This window comes from Pseudorca crassidens, chromosome 2 (assembly GCF_039906515.1).
Source record: "Pseudorca crassidens isolate mPseCra1 chromosome 2, mPseCra1.hap1, whole genome shotgun sequence".
NCBI lineage: Eukaryota > Metazoa > Chordata > Mammalia > Artiodactyla > Delphinidae > Pseudorca > Pseudorca crassidens.
In genome coordinates this window covers 167,529,423-167,553,799 of record NC_090297.1, presented here as the reverse complement: position 1 = coordinate 167,553,799, position 24,377 = coordinate 167,529,423, and the positions used below count along the sequence as shown (strand labels likewise).

Below are 24,377 nucleotides of genomic sequence, written 5' to 3'. Positions count from 1 at the left end.
TGTGTAGAATGCAGGGTAACGACAAAGGCTTCTCTCCGCATGTTTAATAAGAGTTATTTTTCAACTAAAGGATTTTCTTGACTCACAAAAGCAAAGAGCAAACAAATATTTAAATGTGAGTTATATTTTCCCGCCAGCTCTAAAAAAAGGTTATTATAGACATAACCAAGTTTAAAGTGTTTAAAGAACCTTCATCTTCCAGAGAATTTGTAAAAAAAAAAAAAAAAAAAAATTATCTTCTTGGATTTCCAACAGCTTCTTCCTTGTTTCCTTCAATAGTTCCATTTTCTCCTGTCTCCTTACGGTGAATATTATAAGACTTAAGTCTTCAGGCTTCAGTTTTATTTTCCTATAACCTTTATGTGGAGGAATTCACTCATTACCTATGACTTCAACCATCGTCTTCAATCTAGTCTTTGTGTCCATATGGTAGTTCTGTATCACTACAGGCATGATGGTATTTTCATTTTATTTCCTACCATCACCTCAAACTCAACACGTCCAAAACCCAATTTAACAACCTTTGTTTACGGCCAAAGCAGTCCCCTCTTCCAACTTTGTCAACGGCACACCTCAGGATGGAGACCTTGGAGCCAACCCATTTTTCTTTTTAAAATTCAACATCTCGATACGATAACCAGTCCTGTCAAATGTTCCTCCAAAATGATTTTTGTACTAGTCCTTTCTCTTTCCACAGCCATTGCAGTCCTGGCTCCCAGCACTGTACCTCTATTACAGATAACTTAAAAACCCAGATAACTAGCCTCCCTGATTCCAGGCTCTCACAAGTCCAATTCATCCTGAAGAAAGAGTCCTTCAAGATCCCTTTGATTACATCACTTCCTTCTCATAAATCTTTAGTAGCTTCTAAATCTCCTGAATCAACTCCGATTCTCACTTGGCTTTCAAATTTATGAAAAATTTGGCCGCTCAGCCTATTCAACAATGTCTCATCAGTTACTAACATAGGTTTCTTTGTTGTCTCATACATAGTCCTGTGTTTGAATCTTCCTTCATTTTTCTCCTGACTACCTAAAATGCTTTCCCTTCTTTTCTCACTAATTAAGTTTGATACCCATTTTCAAGGCTTAATTCAAACTTCACCCCCTCAATGAAATTTTCCTGTTTTGTCCTAGTCCTAATTGAGCTCCCTCTTCTCTAAACGTGCACAGAAGTTATTCTGTTCATAAAAACTAGCAAATAATAAGGTATTGTTTAATATTACTGATTAACTCACTAATAGGTATTAATAGGTATTAGTCTAGTCTCTCTTATTAGTTAAGTTTCTTCTAGAGTTCCAGTCCATCTATCGCACAATTTAAGTCCACATAGTCAAATTTGAAGATTTGTTTACTTCAAATCTTCTGGAAGCAGGATAGCACAAAGAAAGAAGGCATATTATATAGTTTTGACAGGGTACCAAACAAGATGTGCTAAGAGTGTATCCGTTTATGTGGCTCTACAATTACTTTTTGACTGTGAGACAATGAAAATCTCACACAGCACCAGGAAGAAGCGAAAACTGTGGACAGCCTTGGACACTCAACGGTATTATTTTCTCTATCAAAATCTTCAATGAATATAAAATATTTTCCACAATAAATAAAAATTTAATAACCCCATTTCTGAGAAATAGGTTAGTGCAATGTGGTAGCACTATTAATAATACAGCTAGAACTTTTTTCTTTTACTCTCTATATAATTTTGACACCTAAGTTCAAATAAAAAAGATATAAAGTTACAAAATACCATTTTGTACCTTAAGTCACTATTAAATTCTAAAACTGAGAAAACTTTTTATCTTCTGACTTAAGTGTTTTATTTCATTATAGAGCAAAGCATACAATATTTCATTAAGTAAGTAAAAGCAAGACTGGTATTCTTTACTTGAGTAGCTTATATTTCTATTTAGAATATGATAGCACAGCTAACTGTGCCACAAGCAGATACTTAAAGTTTCCACCCAATGAAAGAGGGAAGAAACGACTTCAAAGTAAAGCCACTACTACTCTGGACACAATCTCTTATGCTACCTGCTCCGTCACGCCGGGATGTCGTGGGATTTCATAGGTCCTGCACTTGAGCTGTAGCACTGGGTCCTCATTCAGGAGCTGTGAGAGCAAGAGCACGCCACTCTAGGAGGAAGCACAGAGATAAGCCCTGCTTGTTTTCTTACCAATATACCGGAACAGGTACGGCCAGAGAGCATCATTCCCCCAACAGGCCTTCCGTGGATGCCTGGTAGTCTGTTTGCAGAATATGGCTTCTCTTCTCTATAGCTCCTATCAGAACTTTCTACCACCACTGCTCCCCCTGTTCCAGTCTCCACCCCATAAAGTATCAAATACACAGTCCCAAGGGGCAGGTGGTCATGAGTCACAAGTGAGTGTGATGGGGATGGGTTACCAGTCAGCTGTCATCTCGGAACCGCACAGCACTCAACTCACCTCTGTGTAGAAGCGTACGTAACCCGAAGTAAAGCCCACCACAATGCAGGTCCAGTCTGGTCGTCCAGTGGAACTCCTGTTACGAACAAAAGTGACGATCTGAAGCGCTCATAAATCAAAGCAAAGAAAACAAATGACTCATTCATCCTTACCTCTTCTGGCTTGCTAGTGGGATACACAGAGCACTGGTTACACATTCCCTAGAAACAAAAACAAAAGCATATGCTTATCTAATGAACTGATCAATTACTTTGAAAGCTCTATAATGGGATGTTAAAGGGTAATAAGCGGAAGATGAGCTCTTTGGATCAGTTGTATCCAATGCCTACATAAAAAAACAGTAAAGCTCCCCCCACGAGTAGGGTCATAAAATCCATTCACATAAAAGGTAATGTCATATTCACCTGTAGTTAATAAAAAACAGTGTTTTTCACTCTGTATTGTCGTGAAAAGCACAAAACTGAGAAAACATCAAATGATCACCAAGCAGTCATTTCCTACTGTTCCCCTCTCCTCTGCATCAGCTAAGAACTTGGGCAGAGGGTGGGAGGAACTGGCAATCACATTACAGGCAAGCTGCATTTCTGCTGAGTACGTTAATCTAGAGACTTACTGTATTTCAATTGGCTGGCTGCTTCTTTTTTGCAGAAATTGCTCCTGATAACCTATTTCTACGCACCTGCTAGGCTGGATGGTCCCTAAAAGGTTTTTTTTTTTCTGACACATAGACTTGAAAAATTTGTCTCGCACTCAGAGACAAGCCTCAAAATTAAAATAACTCCTACTGACTTTCATTTAACCTGTAAAACCTCAGGACCATCACCAGCTTATTCAACAAAATATAAACCCTCTTCCACATACATCAAACCAGATAATCACCAAACAAAATTAACCTTTTTGTTTGTTTGTCGTCTCTAAAGTAATTGAACCATTATGTTTGCTTTGCATTTCGGACAGAAATTAAATGTCTTCAAAATGCTTAGACTAATAAATGACTTAAGGAGAAATACTATTTATTTTGATAAAAGTAGAAAACAATTCATTGAGTATCTACAGAGTGTCAGGCATGTACTATGGATTTCTACTTGGTTGTCTTTATCTGAATTCAAAGTCTGAAGAATCTTATTCATTCCGACCAGGTACCTTTCAGTCATAAAAATTTAACTGAAAACAGGTTTTGGCTGCAGGTTCCAGGCTAGCAGCTCCATCATGGAACCATGCTAGAGATCTGGTTTTAAAACTCTTACTGGGACTTCCCTGGTGTCACAGTGGTTAAGAATCTGCCTGCCAATGCAGGGGACACAGGTTCGAGCCCTGGTCTGGGAAGATCCCACATGCCACGGAGCAACTAAGCCCGTGCGCCACAACTAAACAGCCTACGTTCTAGAGCCCGCGAGCCACGACTACTGAGCCCACGTGCCACAACTACTGAAGCCCGCACACCCAGAGCCCATGCTCCACAACAAGAGAAGCCATCGCAATGAGTAGCCCCCGCTCACCACAACTAGAGAAAGCCCACAGGCAGCAATGAAGACCCAACGCACCCAAAAATAAATAAATAAAAGTAAATAAAATTAAAAAAAAAAAAAACCTCTTACTGGATCAGTAGGAAACTTGAATTTACCAGCTTGCATTTCTGAAGTATTTATGAGTTTTAAGAATTAATGTAGCACTGTCCCCTTTAAGTACAAGCCCAATGCTGGCAAAGCAGAGAAGACAAGGGCTGCCCTTGACTTTTTAGCTGAATAAAATTAATGAAGAGCTGAGGAAAAGACAAAATGTAGGCAGGATGTTATGGGATTCTCTCTGAATTCTCCTTTAAATTCTCTCCAAACAGGTCTTTTTTTTTTTTTTTTTAAGTAATCACATGGTTAATAAAATTAAAATTTACTGGCCAAATCATGCTCTACAACTTCTAAAGCTGCAAAGAATATACATTTACTAAACATTCCAAACAATGAAACTTCTTAATAGATTCACATACAAGTCAAACCATTTCACATATACATTTAACACACAGAGAGACAAAAAAGTGAACTGGTACCTACCCTTCTTCGACACTTAAAGAGCCACTCCAACCAACAGCAAACTGCATTTCTTCCTTCCCTTTATCACTATGTTTCCATTTTGCTGAGAAAAAATTAAGTTATCACACAAAATAACTTCTTTAACTATAGTATACTAAAACAGAATTTATAAATTTCACTCTTTCCCTTTAGAATGATGAGTACAGAATTGAATAGTTCTATATTAACTGATTTGAGTCTTTTTCTAGGTAAATATAAGATAATGTTTAAAATTTTTTATAAGATTTATATAAAACTCTCTCTTTAGTCTCTTTCCTCCAATTCAATCCATATAATAAAGTTATTAATTCTTATGTACCACCCCACCTTTCTTATTTATAAAACTACTTTTTATCTTTAGTTGGCAGAGAAAATTTTTCTATTAGATTTATGCTACTGGAGGGCACATCTGCTTTATAAGACCATTCCATATCCATTTAATATAAGATCTTATTTTGATCAGTGAGGTTTTCCACATTCTATATATACCCAAACTTTAAATTTAATCTTCAACAAAAATTATAAGCTGAAAACTTATGCCCCAAACAGGAAACTACAGCACTGTGAGTTTTCAAATTAGAGTTGAAAGTCACTTGACTCACATTATTACTAAGAAGCAGTCAGTGCCCTTTTTAGCTCTGACTGCCCCTTGCAAGAACTGGGCAATGCCCAGTACTGCCTCTGAAATGCCATAGAGAGACAGCTACAGTATCTGCAGCCAAGAAAGAAAAAGAGAGGAAAGAAACAGAAAAGAAAGGGAAAAGAAAGGGGAAAAGAGAGAGAGAGAAATAAAAAGAAAGAGAATAAAAAGTGTTATATAACGTATCAAACTATGGAATGCCACCATATAATGCATACGAGAGAAGTAAAACTTTTTCTTTCTGCCTAATCCATTTTCTATTCTATGCATTAAAATAAATGAAAATAACAGAGTACTTACGCACTAGAAATACAGCTTTTTGCTCCCGAGTTATAACCATAAGATCATTGGTTGGAGATAAGGATAAAACACAATCTTGAAGCCAGGAAGTTTTTTGTGTTTTGCACGTATTTCCTTCTTCTTCCTGTGAATAAAACTACAATTATTTCCATGGAAAAATATCGAGAAAAGTTCAACTCAGCATGTCCACCTTGAGAAGCAAGGGAGAAGAAAAAAGGGATAAGAAACCTTCCCAATTCTTTTATAGTCTCAGTAATATTCCTTATCAAAACATGTCAAAGATGACCAATAAACAAAATATCCACTACAAGCAGATCTCAGTTTTGAATATTAATTGAAATTTAAAAAAATAAAACAGATAGCAAGACATTAAAAGAACCTCCCATAGGGATTATTCTAGGAATAATTCAGTACTAGGAAATTTAGTAAATAACCCTATTTGAGACAGATAGCTAGGGTATCTGCAGCTAGACAGCAAAGAAAACATTATCTGACAATTACGACCTGTAAAGTATGATAATTTGGACACATCTTTTTATGTAACCTGAAAGGTGTTCTCTCTTTTTAATTGAAAATGCATTCACTATGTAGGTAAATTCCCATGGTTAAAAATTCACAGATCTAAAAAGGTCTTCTTTGCAAAGTCTCTCTGATATTCCTGTATTCCGGCCCTCCTTTTGTTCACTCCGGAGACAGCGGTGTGACCGGTTCTCGTACATCATTTCCAGAGACACAACTCACATGGGCAAATACATTTAACTACCCCTTTTCCCCTTTTTCTGACACAAATGGTAGCATACTATATGCATACTTCTCTATTTTACTTTCTTCTCTTAGCATATACCTCAGACTTCATTCTACATGAAGTTTCTTAATTTTTTAAATGGCTGCATAGCATTCCATTGTATAGACACACCATAATTTAGTCAACCAGCGCCCTACTGATGGACATTTGTGTTGTTTACACTCTTTTGCTGCTACAAACTATGCTACAATGAATAACTTTATACATTTGTCAGTTTATGTGGGAGTGTGTCAGCAAGCTAAGTTTCTAGAAGTGAAACTGTTGGGTCAAAGGGAATGTGTATTAGTAAATTTGCCAGATACCCCCAGAGTGTGCTCCACAGAAGTTGTGTTAATTTATAATCTGACCCAGCAAGTTTTGAAAGTGCTTGCTTCCTCAGGGGCTCTTCAAATGATGCTTCAACTCTGACTGATCTTCGTCCAACTAACAGGTAAAAAGTAATATCTCAGTCTATTGCGTTCCTCTTATGAGTGAGAAGAGGCATTTTTTCATATGCTTAAGAGCCTTTTCTATGAACAGCGTGTTCTTTCCTTTGCAGATCTCCTGCTGGATTGCTGTTCTTTTTCTAGTTGATTTGTATATACTCTTTACATACAAGGAAAATTGGTCCTTTGAACCTAAGAGTTGTAAATAGTTTTTCCAGTTCATGTCGTAGCTTATTTTTCTTCATGCAGAAGTTTTTTTATGTAGCTAAATTATCAACCTACTTATTCTCTTACGGCTTCTAGGTTTTATGTCATGCGGACTCCTACCTCACGCAACCCTACCCGATAGCTTTTGGATTGAATTAATCAAGATGGGGGCAGGTAAGAGGGGGGAAGAGATGCAGCCTGCTTTCATTAAAAAAAAATAATAATACATATTTATGTTTTTTAAACTTTCAGTAAGCATGTATTACTAGCATAATGAAATTTTAAATATTTTAAAAACAGAAAATCATCCTAATCAGAAATATTACAGTAGTATTTCTAGGAAAGATAAATTATTTCTTGCTGTGATACTATCAAAGAAATGTTTAAAATATAAATAAAATATGGGTTATAGGACATCTTCAGGAAAATCTCCAAGTAGGTCTGAAGCCTCTGGGATAGTCATGTGATTATTTTTCCTTCTCAGTGGAACACTGAGGAATAGATTTGGAACTTCTTTCTTCTGCAAGGTATGCTGAAGAGGCTGCACCCGCTCCCGAAAGATAACGAGAAGAGTAATACTGGCAAAATCCCAGTTTTGTTTTAGTAAAGCTCCATTTTTTAGGAATTTTGCTATCCAGTTTGCTGTTTTGTTTTGATTTGTTTTTTCAGTTTGCTGTTTTGAATGTGTATTTTTCTACATATAAACTAGGGAGAAAACGATCCCCTAAAGATGAAAGTTATAAGGTAAAAGTAAGTTGTAATTCAGTTCTCCCTGGACCCACAATTTCTGTCAGAGCATACAGTCTCTGTTTAGCCAGCACTCACCCAGGACTCCTCACGGTGCCTCGGCTGTAAGCTGAGGGCATCACAACCCTATGGTTCCCTCCCCAGGAACTGAGACCCAATTATACCAACTCTGAGGTTCAGGATTTTTCAAATGATTGGAGTCTCCCCTTCAGTAAGAAGGCCAGAAGCAGGGTAAGTCATACAGGGATATAATTTAGGTATTGGGTTTGATAAGAAATTAGGAGCGTCTAAAACTCTTTGATTGGTCTCTTATCCTAAAATTTCCATCTCATTGCAATAAAAAAGAAATCCAAACAATGCTCCAGAAAAGGGATAATGCAGCTCTCATTTTGGCAAGTTCCACAAAAAATAACTGAAAAAAATAATTGAACATCTATACAAATGGGTTCTTCCTTTTATCACACTTCCAAAATTATGTACAAACAGTAAACTCTAAAAAGTCTGTAAAAGTTACTTTTCAACAAAGAACACGATTTCTGTGTTTCTATCCTGTTTTCAAAATAATGCCACTAATAAGGATGAGATCTGTATTTTTATGTTTGCTCAAAAGACAAAGAGTTTAAGAAATTCAAAGATGGAAGGCATTGAAAGACTAACTGGCCCAAACCTCATTTCATAATAAAGATAGCAGAGTCTTAGGGCAGTTGAGAGATGTGCTCCAGGCCACACAATCAGTGTCAGAGCCCAAAGGAGGGCCCTGCTCATCTTGGCGGGTACCTGCGACAGCTCTTTGAGAAGCCTGGCTCCCCTTGGGACTTGACTCTAGTCTCAGTCAATGAAAAGTCCTTCTCAAAAAGAACTTCCCTATTACTTATCACTATATACCAGGCTAATCCTTCTGTGGTTCTGTGAACCGACTTTGAGCCATGAAGAATCATACTTGAACATGGGAGCCAGCATATTCTTGAGGCATTCCTTTAAGCATTCCTTTAGAAATACTCTTCCCTCTCTTTTCTGTCTGTCCATCTCAAGTTCCAGTTCCTATCACAATTCCATCCTCCTCTGACTTCTACCGTCTTTCGAACTTATTGCAATGAAAACTCTTACTATCCTCTGTTTATGCTGGGATTGCATTTCTCCCATGCTAGACTAGAAGCCTTCTATGCTTTCTATGACTCAACTCCACATGCAGCACAGCCCTAATGGTAAAAATGAGGAAATAATAGCGTTCCAATTTCTCCTTACTTGTAGTCACAAAGATATTTGAATAACCTAATATTTATTCTTGCACATGAAACTGTACGACAATGAGCAATTGATTCAAAGTTAGTATCCTAAGTAACGTATCCTTAAGTAATAGTATCTTTAGTTATGTTTTTCCTTAAGTAATATTACGATTTAACATTTCAAGATTCTGGCTGACATATCCATGGCAGGTACAAGTTATATATAAAAAGGGACAGAGTACTACTCCCTTAGCTGGGCCTAGAACTCAATGGCAAATTATGATCATGCTCTGTCTGCCACCAACCCAGCAAATGGACTACAAGTGATCCCAGAGCAAACATGAATTTTGCCACATAAGTACTAACCAAGATAAAAGCACAAGAAACCGATATCACTTACACAGAAGCAAATTCAGAGACACTACTCCACAATGACTAGTTACATCCCCAACCCTGCTGAGCCATCTCATAAATGTACATTTTTAGTAGCATGAAACCAGAAAAAGAATCTTCACATGGGTCAGCATTCCGGTTTCATCTCTTGATGATGGGGGGGAAAGGGGGTGAAAACCAATATCTTCTGTCATTCTTCACTGCATTTCCTTTTCTATGTCCTCTCTAACTCTCCATCTTTCCTTGTAGCTGTGGGACTAAAAGCAGACCCCCCTAGTCTGTCGTGGCAAAGCTGGACGCGTACAAGCAGGAGTTCCATACACCAATTGTGAAAACGGGTTAGGAAACGCTCACATGATTCTCTTATACAGGCAGACCTCAGAGATGTTGCGGGTTTGGCTCCAGACCTCCACAATGAAGCAAATATCACAACAAAGTGAGTCACGTGAATTTTTTGATTCCCCAGTGCCTATGAAAGTTATGTTTACACTATCCTGTGGTCTAATAAGTGTGTAATAATAGCATTACGTCTTAAAAAATGTACATACTGTAATTTTAAAATACTTTATTGATAAAAAATGCCAACCATCATCTCAGCCTTCAGCAAGTCATAATCTTTTTTGCTGGTGGCGGGTTTGAAATAGTCCAAGAATCGCCAAAATGTGACAAAGAGACATGAAGTGGGCAAACGTTGGAAAATGGCACCGATAATTTGTTTGAGGCAAGGTTACCACGAACCTTCAATTTGCAAAAAAAAAAAAAACTATATCTGCAAAGTGCAATGAAATGGGGCATGCTTGTAGTATATATGTTATGCTATATTATTATATCATATCATCATTAGGATTTGACGTGTCATAAAATTCTAGAGCTAAAGTTTTAGTCTTGCCACTTGGGAAGGATGCTAGCTTTTGTCACGAAATGCAAGGCTGTGTGCTCTGAAGACGAGCTCAACAGCTCTTCTGATCCACAGCCACAGTGGGGTGGGCGTGGGACGACCACCAGCTCCCGGCCACATGTAATTCCAAAGACACAACATTCAGTGTATCAGGTTCAATAAGATAAAAGGCTGCTAACGACACAACTAAAAACAAGTGATATCCTTAAAATTATACACAGTGGTAGATTTTTGTTATTTCTCCATGGGTTTAGTTATTTTTCCCCAAGCAGTGTAAATGTTATCAGAAAAGCATAAAGCAAATTTACAAATTGACAACAACTGGCAGTGGAGGTGGGAGAAGAAGTCTTACATAAATCAAATTTCTTTCAATAAGTCCTCAAAAAAGAAAAAAAAAAATCCCTTGGTACATCTGGGTGATGTACATCAACAATCAACATGCTATATACAAAGGCAAACAAAGAATAAAAGGATGGGAAAGTACATGTCCTAAATGGTTCTATAATGTCTGCTACACTGTAACCAAGCAATTTGGTAGAAATCAGGCCACAGTCACTTGAAATCTCCTCTCACCATAAGGAAATCCTTTGGCATCAGCCTAAGCAGAGGACAGTGGGTCCGTCAAGAAGCGTTTGCCCCAGATGTGTGCTTGCGTTTGGCCACCTAACTCGACAGGAATGAGACAGGAAGGACGGCAGTGATTTGGATGATGTACACAGCAACATCTGCCAAACACTTGCTAAGTGCCAGACACTGTGTTCAATGCTTTACACATAAGTCTTACTTAATTCTCACTGTCACTCTATAAGGAAGGTTCTACTACTACCCTCATTTTGAGATGGAGAAACAGAGACTGATCAAGGTAACTTCTCCACATGACACAGACCGAGCAGGGATTTGGACACAGGCATCTGGACACAGGCCCTGGGGTTCAATTGCCTGGGCAACCTCTGTGCTGCTTCCACACTGCACTGCCCTGGGAAGCTGGGCCCTATAAGGAAAACTGCCAAGGTACCTTTAACTCTGCTCTGCTGCTGGGCTTTCAGAATGAAGGGGGTGACGAGAAGCTCTACCCCGCTTCTACACTAAAAGACGAGTGCCCCTCAATGATTAAAAAAGTAAATGGAGGAAAGAGGGCTGTAAAGGCCTAGTAAGGATGTGCCAGGAAGTCTCAGCACACACTCGTTGGCCAATAAGATGTAAGCTCATCACTGTTTTCTACCATAAGGGCATCTGCCTACCAATCAGATTTTTCTGAAAACCTCCCACACAATAATGGGGCCCACAGCCATGAACAAAACTCCCTTGAAGATAATGATCCTAAAATAATGCCGTCCTCTGACAAGGCCGTTAATTTCCCCAGCGAGGCATGATATTAAAAAAAACAAAAACAGCATCACCAGGGGCTACCACGGCTTTTCACAAAAGCCAGCACGTACCCAGTTACTAAAGGTAACATTAAATACGTCCATTAGCCATAAAACACAGACCCTGTTTCAGGGTGGGAAGAGAGAAAGTATAATTTTATTTTAGTGTGGCCTAAACTTCAAGGATTTTTCTTTGCCTTGAGACTAGTAAAATTTTTTCTCAATCTGCACAAATAATGGAAACCACTGGTGTGGGTTATGAAAAGGAATCTTTTCTAAACGCTAGGGCTGTGACAAATATATATTTTAAAAATTTACTTCTTTCGATTTTAAGCCCACAAATTTGTCAAACGATTAGTCTTTCACAACGCAGCAGATGGTAAAACTGCAGTAATTTAACCAGCCTTTCAATTATAGCTGGCCACCATGGGGGCTGGTAAATTATCACTCTGTAAACATAGTGGCAAATGTTTTCTGGTGTATCAGCTACTGTGATGACTAGAGAACCACTGAAGTAGCCCACAGTAATTTTTCAAAGCTTTCAATTTTAGTTAATAAGTCCGTCGTTTGCAATTATCACTGTCACTGTCATCGTGCTAACTTTCACAGGCATGTACATGTAACAGTGGTGCCAGCAAAATCCAGTATAAATAAGGGTCTGTCAGCATATTCACTGTAATTCTCAGTAGTTTACTACCTAAAGCAAAGAAATAAACTAGTCAGCTACACTTTCTAAACAAAGAGACATAAGTGCTTCAGCAATTTTGAAACACAAAAAAGTAAATAATGCCATGTAAGTTTTCCTTTTTTCTAGTCTACTATTAGCATATATAATACCCAATGCTTCTCAAACATTTTTTTAAGTAGCAAGACTTTTTATTCCCGAACAAAATTTTATACAATATCTTAATACATGATATAGATAAAAGCAGAAATGAGGAAGCTACCTAGCACCTTTGCAGAGCCCTAGAGCTTTCTCTAACATGGCATGAAAAGTACTGGTCCCGGCCATTTTCCAGATCAGGGACTAAAATTCTCAAGTGAAAGATCTTAAGGTCTTGTCAAAATTAAAATGAGGCAAGGCAAGAGCTCTAAATCTGGTTACAAATTTGATTACAGATAACCCAAAGAAAAAAAAAATTACAAACACAATTAGTCACAAAACCCTCTGGCTTCAATCTCAATTTTTAAAATTATTTTTCTTCCTAACCTTAGAGGAAGTTAACGATAATTCAGTAACTCTTACAGTTTTATTTCAATTGTCAATTCAAGTAGGATTAATTCTGCTATTATTTATTTTTTAATTGTATATATAATGTGACTCCATTTTTAGAGAATTTTCTGTGTGGCCCATTCATCCAACCACTCAACCAAATATGCCTACATTTATAACCTCTTAAAGTTAATAATGATGATTATCCTTAGGTGTTAGAAAGTTGATTATCTTACTCTTTTTATTTTTCTATAATACCTGAATTTTCGGTAATAAACGTGTCATTTTTACAAAACAAATTCATTACTCACAAAAAAATTCATTTCACAAATAACTACAATAAAACACCAAAACTAAAAAGCATACTTCTTTATTTTTGAAACAACTGTTTAATATTAAATACTAAATCTATGTGCTCCCTAGGCACCATGGGATATAAGAAAGTACCAAACAATTCCTGCTCAAAAACTTTACTGTCTAGTTGGACAAATAAGACTAATAAACAAGAATCAATTAGCACCCAATATAAATCAGAATAGAGCTAATAGTTAAATTAAATGCTATGGACTTTAAATTGCTATTAGTGTCCACACACACACACACACACACACACACGCGCTCGCGCGCTCACACACACACGATAACAGTACACGTTCCTAAAAAATATTTGAGTGAAAAGCTTGAAAAGATGACAAACCTCACTCATAAATTTAAAAGTACAAATTAAAACACTGAAATGGCATTTCACACCATTCTGATTTTGCAAAGATTAAAGTTGGATAATCTACTAGGGGCAAACAATTTCAAAAAGTACCTGAGAAAAGCAGGCCTCTGTAAGAAAACATACCCGTCTCTCATAGTTCTGAGTTTCCCAGTATTGATAAAAATATGGGTACAGAGAAATATTTCATTTTTTTACAAAATAAATAGAGCACAATGGTAAAAAGCAATTACCTCGGAGATGTTTTCATTTCTGTGACACAGAGAGTAGAAGGAGGCACTCTCATGTACTGTGTTTGGAATACACACTGGGGCAGGCTTTTGGCAGCACCCTTCAACAATTTTTATTAAAATTTGAAACATGCACACTTTTTAACCTTAGCAATTCCACGTTTAGTTATTTATTCTAAAGGAAAAATAAGAATGGCTAACATTTATTGAGCACATACTACGTATGTTCCAGGTACTATTCTAAGCACGTCTCATTTCATCCTCTTAATAATCCTGTGATTTTAATCCTATAATAATCCTATTAGTCCCACTTTAGGAATGACGTAACTGGACTGAGAGAAGTTAGGTAACTTGCCCAAGGTTTAACAGTCACTGAGTGGCAGAGTTAGGATAGAAATTCAGGCAGTCTGACTTTCATTCATGACACTACACGCATGTGTAACCAAAGATGCATAGTAGATATAAAGATGATTACAGCATCTCCTGTGATAGAAAACAGAAAAGACAAAGAACAAACAAAAACAAAATGTCCCTCAACAGGGGTGTGGCTAAATAAATCATAGTATATCTATACAATGTAACAGTTAGTATTCCTTTATAAGAACTAGATGATTTATATATGCAGACACAGAAAAACCTCCATATTACATTAAATGTAAAAGGCAAGAGGTAGAACAATATGTAAAAATGAAGTCTACATGGAGTTTCAGGTAAAGAGAGAATTAAACAGATCAATTTTACTCTCACTTTCCCCAGCACTCTCAACCCCACTAAAAACAACAGTAGAAGAGTTTGTTTCAAGTACAGACAAAAAGAAGGAGAGGAGAAAAGCCACTAAAATTTGAGAGCTAGAAAGCAGACGGACAGGTGGTAACTGATTTTACAGTCCCTGGAAAACTAACTCCCACTAAAGTGGTGGCGAGGAAAGATGAGAAGCAACCCCAGCTGCACTGCAAGATTGCCAATAGGCTTAGGAGTTGGTGCCAGCTCCCCCTGGGAGTGAGGGCAGAGATGCGGCTGAAGTCGGGAGGCTTGGTTGAAAGCAGCTCCCCAGATCCCTTCCCCCATCCCACACAGTCAGCCACTGTCCCTCCCTCCCTGGCAGAAGCCATCACCAAGCCAAAACCAACTGACAGAGCTACCCTACAGGAATGCCTGAGGAGTCCAGACTTGAACTAAAATGAACAACTGTCAACAAGAGCAAGGAAAAGTGGTGGCTGACCGCATAGTGAGACTAAAAATAGGTCACTTTTAAATATTTAGGCATAAATAGTGCCCCCAAGACTGAGCCCGGATACTGGTTGGTCTGTGGCCAAAGACCGGGGAACAGCTTACACTCACCTTTGCTGGCTGGCAAACAATCCTTTAACTGCACTTTTCACACTAGCAAATCACTCCACCGGTATCTACGAAAACCCAACTCATGGCCATAAAGATCAAAGGGTTTTTTTTACCCCCCTCTGCTATTTTTTTTCATTTATTAAATAACTTTTTTTAAATTGAGGTAGGGCTGATTTACAAGATCAAAAGTTCTGAGGCCCCCAAAAGGGGCCAAGAAATTTTAGAGAACAAAAAGGTAAAGGCAGCAAGAAAAGCTGGGAGAGTTATACTGAAAGCCATGGGCGAGCCCAAGACTTCTGAACTCCAGCACGACTAACATTTTGGGTGGACAATCCTTTGTCTGAAGGGCTGTCCTGTGCATTGTAAAACGCTTCACAGCATCCCTCCCTGGCCTCTACCCACTTAGATGTGCCTTCCCCCAAGTTGTGACGAACAAAAATGTCTCCAGACATTGCCAAATGCCCCCTAAGGGGTAAAATCACCCCCAGTTGAGAAGCACTAGGCTAAACCCAGCTTGTGTTAACATGGAAAGTCACTGGCAAAATGAGTGTTTCTAATAGTCCAAGGTCCAAAGTCCTGATGAGAGCCCACCTGAGGAAAGAGACCCTCTGCGGCCACCATCCCCTCACAGGAGGAGGGCCTCGGGCGCATCCTTAGCGTAAGGTGGGTGCTCTCCTTCTGCCTCTGGCCAATCCACTGCTTACGTCTCTTGCGTGGTAGATAGCACCACAGTCTAAGGACACTAAAATAAGGCAAAATATTTTCCAGCATTACCCCAGATTATTAATGCTCTAATGCTCTAATCAGGTCATGCTGTCTCCTATTGCTCAGCCTGTAAACAAACATTTCTCTGGGGCCTCGATCTGACCAGCATGCTTTTTGCATTCCCTGTTAATCTGCTAAATCATTAGTGCCTCCGTAAACTGCATTATGTCACCTTCTGTAAAACAGATGGGACACATTCCTAAGGTGTCTCTTAAGTGGAAAATTTCCATGCTGCCTACCTTAACTGAGGACCTTAACCCAGGACCTTCTGTGCTTCCTGTTCCAGAAATCGCCGTCAAACAAATCCTCGATTCTATACTTCCAACCCTTTGGTCTTAATACACCAACGAAGGAAAGCTCATTAAATCTGCCTTGCCAGTTAAAATTAAATTAAACCCTACCAAGCTTCTTCCCGAACCGGCTAGATTCCCATCATAGCATGAGGCTGAGCAACACACCACTTCTTTCCCAAAGCAAAAAAATTATAACCCCAACTAAAAGCCCTTACAACACTGTAAAAAATTCGATTTACTATTTGTTATAGGATCATTAATAGGTAGACGTTATAGTACAACTACCTTCTTTTCCCATTTCCCCCAGCCAGGTCCCCTTTGTCATGATGTCAGCTTAAAATACAGTACAGAGGAAGATCTTTGTTTTGCCTTTTCTTCCGTCTTGAAAGCCTATTCTGTTTGCCTTTCAATCCTTTCGTGTATTTACTCACGGGCAAGGAGGAATTCCTTAACCTTATTCATTGCACTTGTACACATAAAAGTTACGCCTGACATGGATCCATTATTTGGGGCATTGTTATGGACTGAATTGTATCCTGCAGCCAAACTTCACATGTTGAAACCCTAACCCCCCAATGTGACTGTATCTGAAGATGGGGCCTTTAAGGAGGTTAATTAGGGTTAAAAGAGGTCATAAGGGCACAGCCCTCTGATAGACTGGTATCCTTCTAAGAAGAGGAAGGGACACCAGAACCGGCTCTCTGTCTTCGTGCACAGGGGAAAGGCCAGGTGAGGACACGGCAAGAATGCAGCCATCTGCAAGCCAGGAAGAGGAGTCTCACCAGAAACCAACCCTGATGGCACCTTGATCTTGCGCTTCCAGCTTCCAGGACGGTGAGAAAATAAATTTCTGTTGTTCAAGCCACCCAGTCTGTGGTATTCTGTTATGGCAGCCAAGCAGACTAACACAGGTACGAAATATCTATAGGAGAAGGACATTTGTCCTTTTCTATAAGAGAAGCCATCCTTAAAGTTCCAAAGCCTACCAGTGTCACAGACGCTTGCTTTCTTGGACGTGGCTGGCTACTGCTGATAACAGATACTAGAATATGCTTTCTTCCCTAAGCCCTCATTACAGCTGACACCCCAGAATCGAAATTAAAGAGGCTTTCTCCTTCCTTAGAAAAGCCTTATCCAGACCCCTGGTACTAAATCTCTATGATTACAAAAGCCCTTTACTCTCGTCTGCCATAAAAATAAGAAACTACTCTCAAAGAGCTGACAGACTTCTGGGGATAAAAAGCACCCTAAAGTTTTTATAGTTGTCTGCTGGACTCAGTAGCAGCGAGTTGGCCTTCAGGTCGGCATTCGGTGGCAGTGGGTGGCAGTGGCTACTGCACTTTCCTCTTAGGTACCCTTCTCTGTGGTTCACCGACACACCACTGCAGCCCGCCTAAACGGACCAGAACACAACATGTCTCTAATGCCAGACTAATGAAGAATGAAAGCCTACTTTCTTCTGCTGGTCACAGTAACCACCACCCAATGGCAATTGATAGAGAAGCCTATCATTGTTTTGACAGTTACAGCACCCTGACACAACCATAAACTGACTTTATGACAGTCTGCTTTTTCCAGTCCTGGTCTCTCTCATCTTTAATGTGGCCAAGGCCCACCAGGTGGACTCTGAAGGAAGGCAGGTTTTGAGTTTGCTGTCTGTCCATGACAAGAGAGAGTCGAAGTTCCCTCTCCATGCTGACTAGGTGGCTACACCTATTAACCTTGACTAGGGCGTGTACTTCTGCGTTTCACACATCTGCCAAAAGTTAACTCTGATTCTTGCCATGCCTCTGGAGCTGGCTGTGCCTTTGGACTTGTTCATCACCATAGCTGGTAGCAGAAATAACAGAAATCTTTTGCCTCAGCTTAGTAAACTTTCTAATAGTCCTGGTATAAAACATGTTTCTCAGCCAAACTTCATAATGATCCTATACATGGAAAGTTCTGGATGATGCTGCAGTGTAAGGCAGAGGTCATACCCTTTTCCCTGGCCACAGTGCCATTTATGTTCTCACCCACCAAACAGGCTCCCTTGGCAAAGATGTTGTCTTGTTTTGAGGACAGGATCCAAATTCAAAGAAGCTCTCTTAAACACTGCAGGGTGACTTTAACATCTGAATAACCTCTGAACCCCACTGTCCTGGCCCACTTTTGTTGTCTTCCAAATACCCTCACCATGTACAAAAGACTGTGACAGGGTAAAGGGTTCAAACAGTTAGGAATGATTGCTACACCCAGAATTGTTGTCAACGAGGCCTAACAATACTGTTTCACTCGCCACATTTGCCAAATCCACAGTGTGGGCAAATCTGTCAAGACAAAGAGAACAACAAGCCTCCCTCATCCCTGAGGGCCACTTGTAAATATTCAAATTTTATCCGAATGAAAAAATATTCCACATGTAAGTAATTTCATGTGTTTTCAGAATGAGCAGAAGCATACTTCAGCTTTCAACTGAAACAGTTAAGATGCGTCATCCCCAGATTTAGGATCTCCTTGCCAATAAAGAGAAGACAACATACTTTACAGGTCAGATTTAAAGGAGGCCTGATAACACTTACACATTCTAACTAGGCTGTCATTGTCTACGTCACCCAGAAGCAGCTGAAACAGTGGAACATTAAAATGAAATACTGTAAAATAAACCAACACATGACCTTTATGAGTAGGAGAGGCAACCTATTCCATAAAGCAGCCAAGGTGAGCTTTAAAAACCAGAAATCAGATAGTGCAGTTTCTGATCACATGCAGACTAAACTTCAAATTCACAAAGCTCTACACCAGGCCTGCCTGATTTTAAAATGTTAACCTAACACTGAAATATGTCACCATCATTACAAAAGGAAAATGCCGCTATCAAAAAGCATGCACATGTTTACAAAGACTTACAGGTTCTTGGGGCTCTGTTTCTTCCCATGCTCCCCAACCATCATCTTCCCAGTTTGATTTACCTATTTTGAAAAAGATGAAAAGTGCTTACATGAAATATAGAGCTTAAAATATTTTAAAAACATTTCCTGTAAACATAATAGAATCAACCCCTGATATATAATAAGTATTATATAAATATAATGTTCATATTAAGGAAGAAAACAATGGTAAACTATACTAGATCAGGATTTTGCTCTATGTAATAACAACCGGGAAACATTTGACCTGAATTTCCAAATGTATGTAAAAGTGTGCAGGTTATTTGGACCTTAAGATACTGGACATCGAGTTTATTTACATTTAGATCAAACTGCAAACGTGACTTTAAAAGAATCTTAAAATGACAAATATTTGTTACTTAAGACATCAGACAAGTTAAATATACACAATGACCAAAAACATACCTAAAATTCCACACAGATATCTTTAAAAGTGTTTTAATAAGACAAGGTATCAAAGATAAAGAAAACTGAATTTTGAAACCAGATAGGTCTACTATTCACCACCTTTTCCTGATACTCTGTGATTTCTTATATGTGAGAACACTCTCTTGGATTAAAATAAGATGTTCAACCAACACTGCAACGGGGAATTAAAAATCCCAAAATTGATTTGGACAGTATGATCCCTTACAATGCTCGTGTTACTCATTTTTATATAATTATCTTTGAATTTATCTCACATCATATCAGAAGAGAAGGAATAAAACTATAATTTTTAAAGGAACTACTCTGAAACAAACAGTATACTTTATATGTATTACCTCAAATTAAATTAAAAAAAAAAAGTTCCCCCAAAATGTGAAAAGAGCAGGCAGTTGCCTAATTATAAGTTTAGGCCCCAGAATCAGATTACCTAGGTTCACATCCTGGATCCAGCACTTACCAGCTCTGCGACCTGGAGCAAGTTACCTTGTACCTATAAGTTTTAGTTCTCTTACCATAACATCATGGAAAACAACAGTACCTAGTGGGGTTGCTGTGAGAGTTTAAACCAGACAGCACACGAAAGTCCTCAGTGCCTGACACATAATAAGTTCTCAATGCTAGTCATCAGGATTTAGCTATCAAAATACTACAAAATATAAATAAAATACTGTATTTAAACCAATCAGCTTCAAAATTCTGGGGGAAGAATCAACTTAAAAGATGGGACTGAACCTGTTATCTAGGATGCTGACAGTAGGAAAGAAGGCCCGCGTACCGCAAAAAACAAAACAAAACAAAACAATTTAACAAATGTTCTGTTAAATACCATGTGCCAAACCCTGTAGGAGAAACACAGGAAAACACAAACATATGAACTCCTTTTCTTGAAAGAATTTGTGATCTAGTGTAGGAGAGAAACAAACATGTAACAGCCATGGTGAGTGCTGTAATCGAATACTATGGGAACTCAGATGAGGTAGTGACAGAGATGAAAAAATATAGTGAGGAGTCATCTTCAACTAAGTCTTTAAAAAGTGGCTAGGAACTTTTCAAAGGCAGAGGCAAAAAAATGCCATTTTCAGATAGGGGTTATCACATAGCAAGTAACATTATTCAGCATTACTATATGCTTCAATGCTTTATAGACATTAATTCACATAAGCATGACAAGGATCTTTTATCACCCCCTTTTTACAATAAGAAATACAGATTACCTCGTTTACGTAACTCTACCAAGATGACAGAGGATTAAGTGGCAGAATGGGGTTTGAACTCAGGTCTGCCTGAATTCCAAAGCCCAAGCTAGCAAGTATTCTGCTATACTTACTCCTACGGCTTATAAAGAAGGATAAGATTAGGAAACAGTGGTGCTTGCAAATAAGGTCAAAAGCAAGATATTTATTATTTTAAAGGGGAAGTATTCCCTTGATATTCAGACCTGTAAATTTTTTTTGTAACTTGGAAAGTTACAGTTTGCTCTTCGGCAATCTAATTCCGTTAGGCAATCTCTTTATTCTGCTAATTTTTCCACTGCACCAAAAACAACTGTCTTATTGTGGGCTGATGGCAACTAGGCCATCCCATTTATACGCGTCTAGAAAATGCTCTCTCTCGTGAGAAGCAAAGACCCAGTAAAGCTTATCACTCTAAGGTCCACAATTCAATGTTAAAATTGCTATAAAAATATTTATCAAATTACCACAAATCTTTGGGAGACCATGCAGCATTTAAAGTACTTCATAAAGGTCAGCTACTCACTTATTTATTCATTCATTCACTCATTCATTCATTCAACAAACACAGCACAGCACCTCTTCTGTGTTGGGCCCTGTGCTAATTAAGTGCTGGAGATACAAAAGCAAATAAGCCTTCAAAGAGCTTGGTTTGTGCACATAACCTTGTTGAATGCTGTACAAAAGAAAACTATGAAAAATGTGTTATTTCTCTTCCATATTGGTATAAAAAGTACCTGACTCAATTCACAAATGACTCACAGGATCGACAGAAGACAGCAGGAATTTGGATTTCCTGCCCCTGCAGAGACCCAGTTATCTCCTTACAGCGCAATTCAAAACAATCCAATCGGGACCAGAAAGACCTTGAGAAATACCTTCTTTTTACAAAATACTTGTGTTCATGACAGTTTACCCATACCTCAATCCCTCTGACTGGGGAATTTCTATTAACAAGACAAAGAAAATTTGATCAGGCATCTCCCACTATCACAGGAATACATTTCCCAAAGAGGTCACAGTACAAACAGAGGTCAAAGGAAGGTGAAACAGAACTGACTCAGATAGGTTAAAGATGTTTCTGAAGGCTGGTCTAGAATTCTATTTATAATCCTGTAAGAAAATGCATTCCAAATTCTAGTCAACCTAAAAATGGGAAACATTAAAAAAAACAAAAACGGAAATAGCTGCAGATTTGGTACTACCCTTGTGGCTATTTCTACTCAGTGCCAGTGCTAAAAATTTTGCAGCCTCCTGACTTATGTTGAAAATCATTTGATACTGTTTTGCAGGCTGCTATTTGACAGCTATTATTGTCGACTGGTAAAAAGTGTCAAAATCTCAGCACTTTACCAAGGTTATTTCTTATGCCCTCAAAATATGCAAGCAGATCAAGCACATTCTTAAAAAAAAAAAAAGTTTATACTGAAAAAATAGCCGCTGAATGTCTGATAAAGTTGCCGTTCATGTACAGAATTTTATTCAGGCAGTCCTGAATTTTATTCAGTTCTATGAGGGATGGTATTCTTCAATCCACATCATCATCAGTGTATTTTAACTGATCACTGATCAAGGTTGTTGATGATCACAGCAACGTGTCTATCACTTGAGAACTATGCACTGTTTAATGTCAATACGGAACATCTACTGTAAAACCTTAAGATCTATAAATTTCTATGTACTCATGAAGAAATAAAACTAATTTACTTTTTGTTATCCAATTATGATTGTCTCTTGGAATAAATAGATCAAAATCTCCTATCGGCCAGGGTAATTTGAAAGTGCCAAGCTCTGGTATGACTTAAGAGGTAAGTCAGCTTAACAAAATGTACTATAGCGTATGGACACCAGGACATACAACTTCTTTAGGGTGGTCAGGGTCCAATGTAAACATTCCAAAGACCCCACAAATCGCCAAATCACATTGGTATTGGCATTTACCTAGTTCACCTAATGAGCCAAGTGGCAATCACTTCAGTCAAAGGCTAAGCTATAAGTTACGGGGTAATTTTAAGCGTTTTTTCCCCCTCCATATATTAAGTAAATAAGTAGCAACCATCCAATCTCCAGAAAGCAATTCTTTAAATGACACTGTCATCAACTGCCTGTATCCTTTATTTTGCTGAAGTCCAATTCAGCAACATTGATCAGAATATTAAGAAAATGGCATCCATGTTCATTGTCTTTGTAAAACCAGGGTTACAGTCTCTTCTGCAGATTCCCCTCTCTAGGTAGCCTTAAAATGTCTGCAAGGAAGAGACTAAAATAATGAATTAGGGATGACTGAAGTTTCAGGGTTGACCCCATTCTGAAAACGTGAGGCAGATCGTCCACGGATCACGCTCTGAGGAACTCTAGCTTCAAGGATAAATTTCAATGCCAATCTAATCTCCTTTTTCCTTTGCCTGCCCTCACCCTTGTTTCTGTTCTTTCACTTCAGTTAGACTCTTCACTCACTGGTGGGCAGTCCTTAGCAGCAGTACAATAAATATAAAATGCAAGCCACACATGCCATTTTAAACTGACTAGTAGCCATAGTTTAAAAGCAGAAACAGGTGAAATTAATTTTAATAATACATTTTATTTAATATGATATAGCCAAAACATTATTTCAATATGTAATCAATATTAAGTTATTCATGAGATATTTTACATTGTTTTCTTTGATCCTAAGACTTCAAGATCTGACATGTATTTTACACTTAGAGCACATCTCAGTTTGGACCAGACGTGTTTCAAATGCTCCACTGCACATGTGGCTCTTGGCTACAGTCTGAGACAGCACAAGTCTAGAACAACTCTTAGGTCTCTGATATCATGTTGCATGATTTGATACCCAGCTTTACCCCTGAAGATGTCCTTGGGCATATGTCCTTGGGCGATTTAATCTCTTCCCTCTCAGCTTCCTCTTTAGCAAAATGGAGTTAATAACTGTGCTTGGCACATATACACCCTTAATGGCTGTTAAAATGATTACTCTCCAAATACAGCACCCTCATTCCTCATTCTTACTCTCTGCCTTTGCCTATCCCATATTTGTCAACTAAAATGCATTCCCATTTGTCTCCACCTCTCCAAATCCAACTTCTCCTTCAGGACTCGGATTAATTCCTCATAACGTTTTCTTGAACCCACCAATGATCTTGTGAAACCATAGCATTTGATTATATTTTTCTTTCAGAACTTAATTATAAACTGCGTTGGGTCATTTATTGCATTGTTAACTTGTTTATCATAAATGTACATCTTGTCGATACAATTAACCATTAAGCCTTGGAGGACAGGGAATATGTATATTGTGTGTGCGCGCAAACTCTTACACACACACATATATAAGTATCTTCAAGGACACTATAAGTATGTAGCAAATATTTATATCCATTTAGAATATAAATAAAATGACCTTCTCACCCAAATGTTTCCCCATATATCCCTTTATAGGGATCAAAGCATCAAGATTTAAATTAATATATTTAAATATAGTAACCAAATCAGATGCTGATTCTAAACCTTTTACATTTCCAAAGAAATACAAAAACACTTTATTTTTTATAAATTTTATATACTCAGACTTTATATCCCAGATCAAAACCATCTTTCAAATAAGCTTTCTATATAAAATTATAAATATATTTATTTTGATAATTCTCTGTTCCATTCAATTTTAGTAAGAAAAAAATGAAAAAACAATTCTTAGCTTTA

The 24,377-nt window shown here is 38.2% G+C and overlaps 1 protein-coding gene across 1 annotated transcript in view; it reads right to left on the bottom strand.

The window, feature by feature from the left end:
- Positions 1-24,377, bottom strand: part of RAB3GAP2 (RAB3 GTPase activating non-catalytic protein subunit 2) — a 90,167-nt gene that overhangs the window by 52,538 nt on the left and 13,252 nt on the right. The window contains exons 2-7 of the mRNA XM_067729718.1: positions 18,974-19,035; positions 5,454-5,577; positions 4,496-4,577; positions 2,600-2,647; positions 2,448-2,523; positions 2,034-2,135 (exon numbers count right to left, since the gene is read on the bottom strand). Coding sequence (XP_067585819.1) covers positions 2,034-2,135; positions 2,448-2,523; positions 2,600-2,647; positions 4,496-4,577; positions 5,454-5,577; positions 18,974-19,035 — 494 coding nt within the window. The remainder of the gene's footprint in view (positions 1-2,033; positions 2,136-2,447; positions 2,524-2,599; positions 2,648-4,495; positions 4,578-5,453; positions 5,578-18,973; positions 19,036-24,377) is intronic.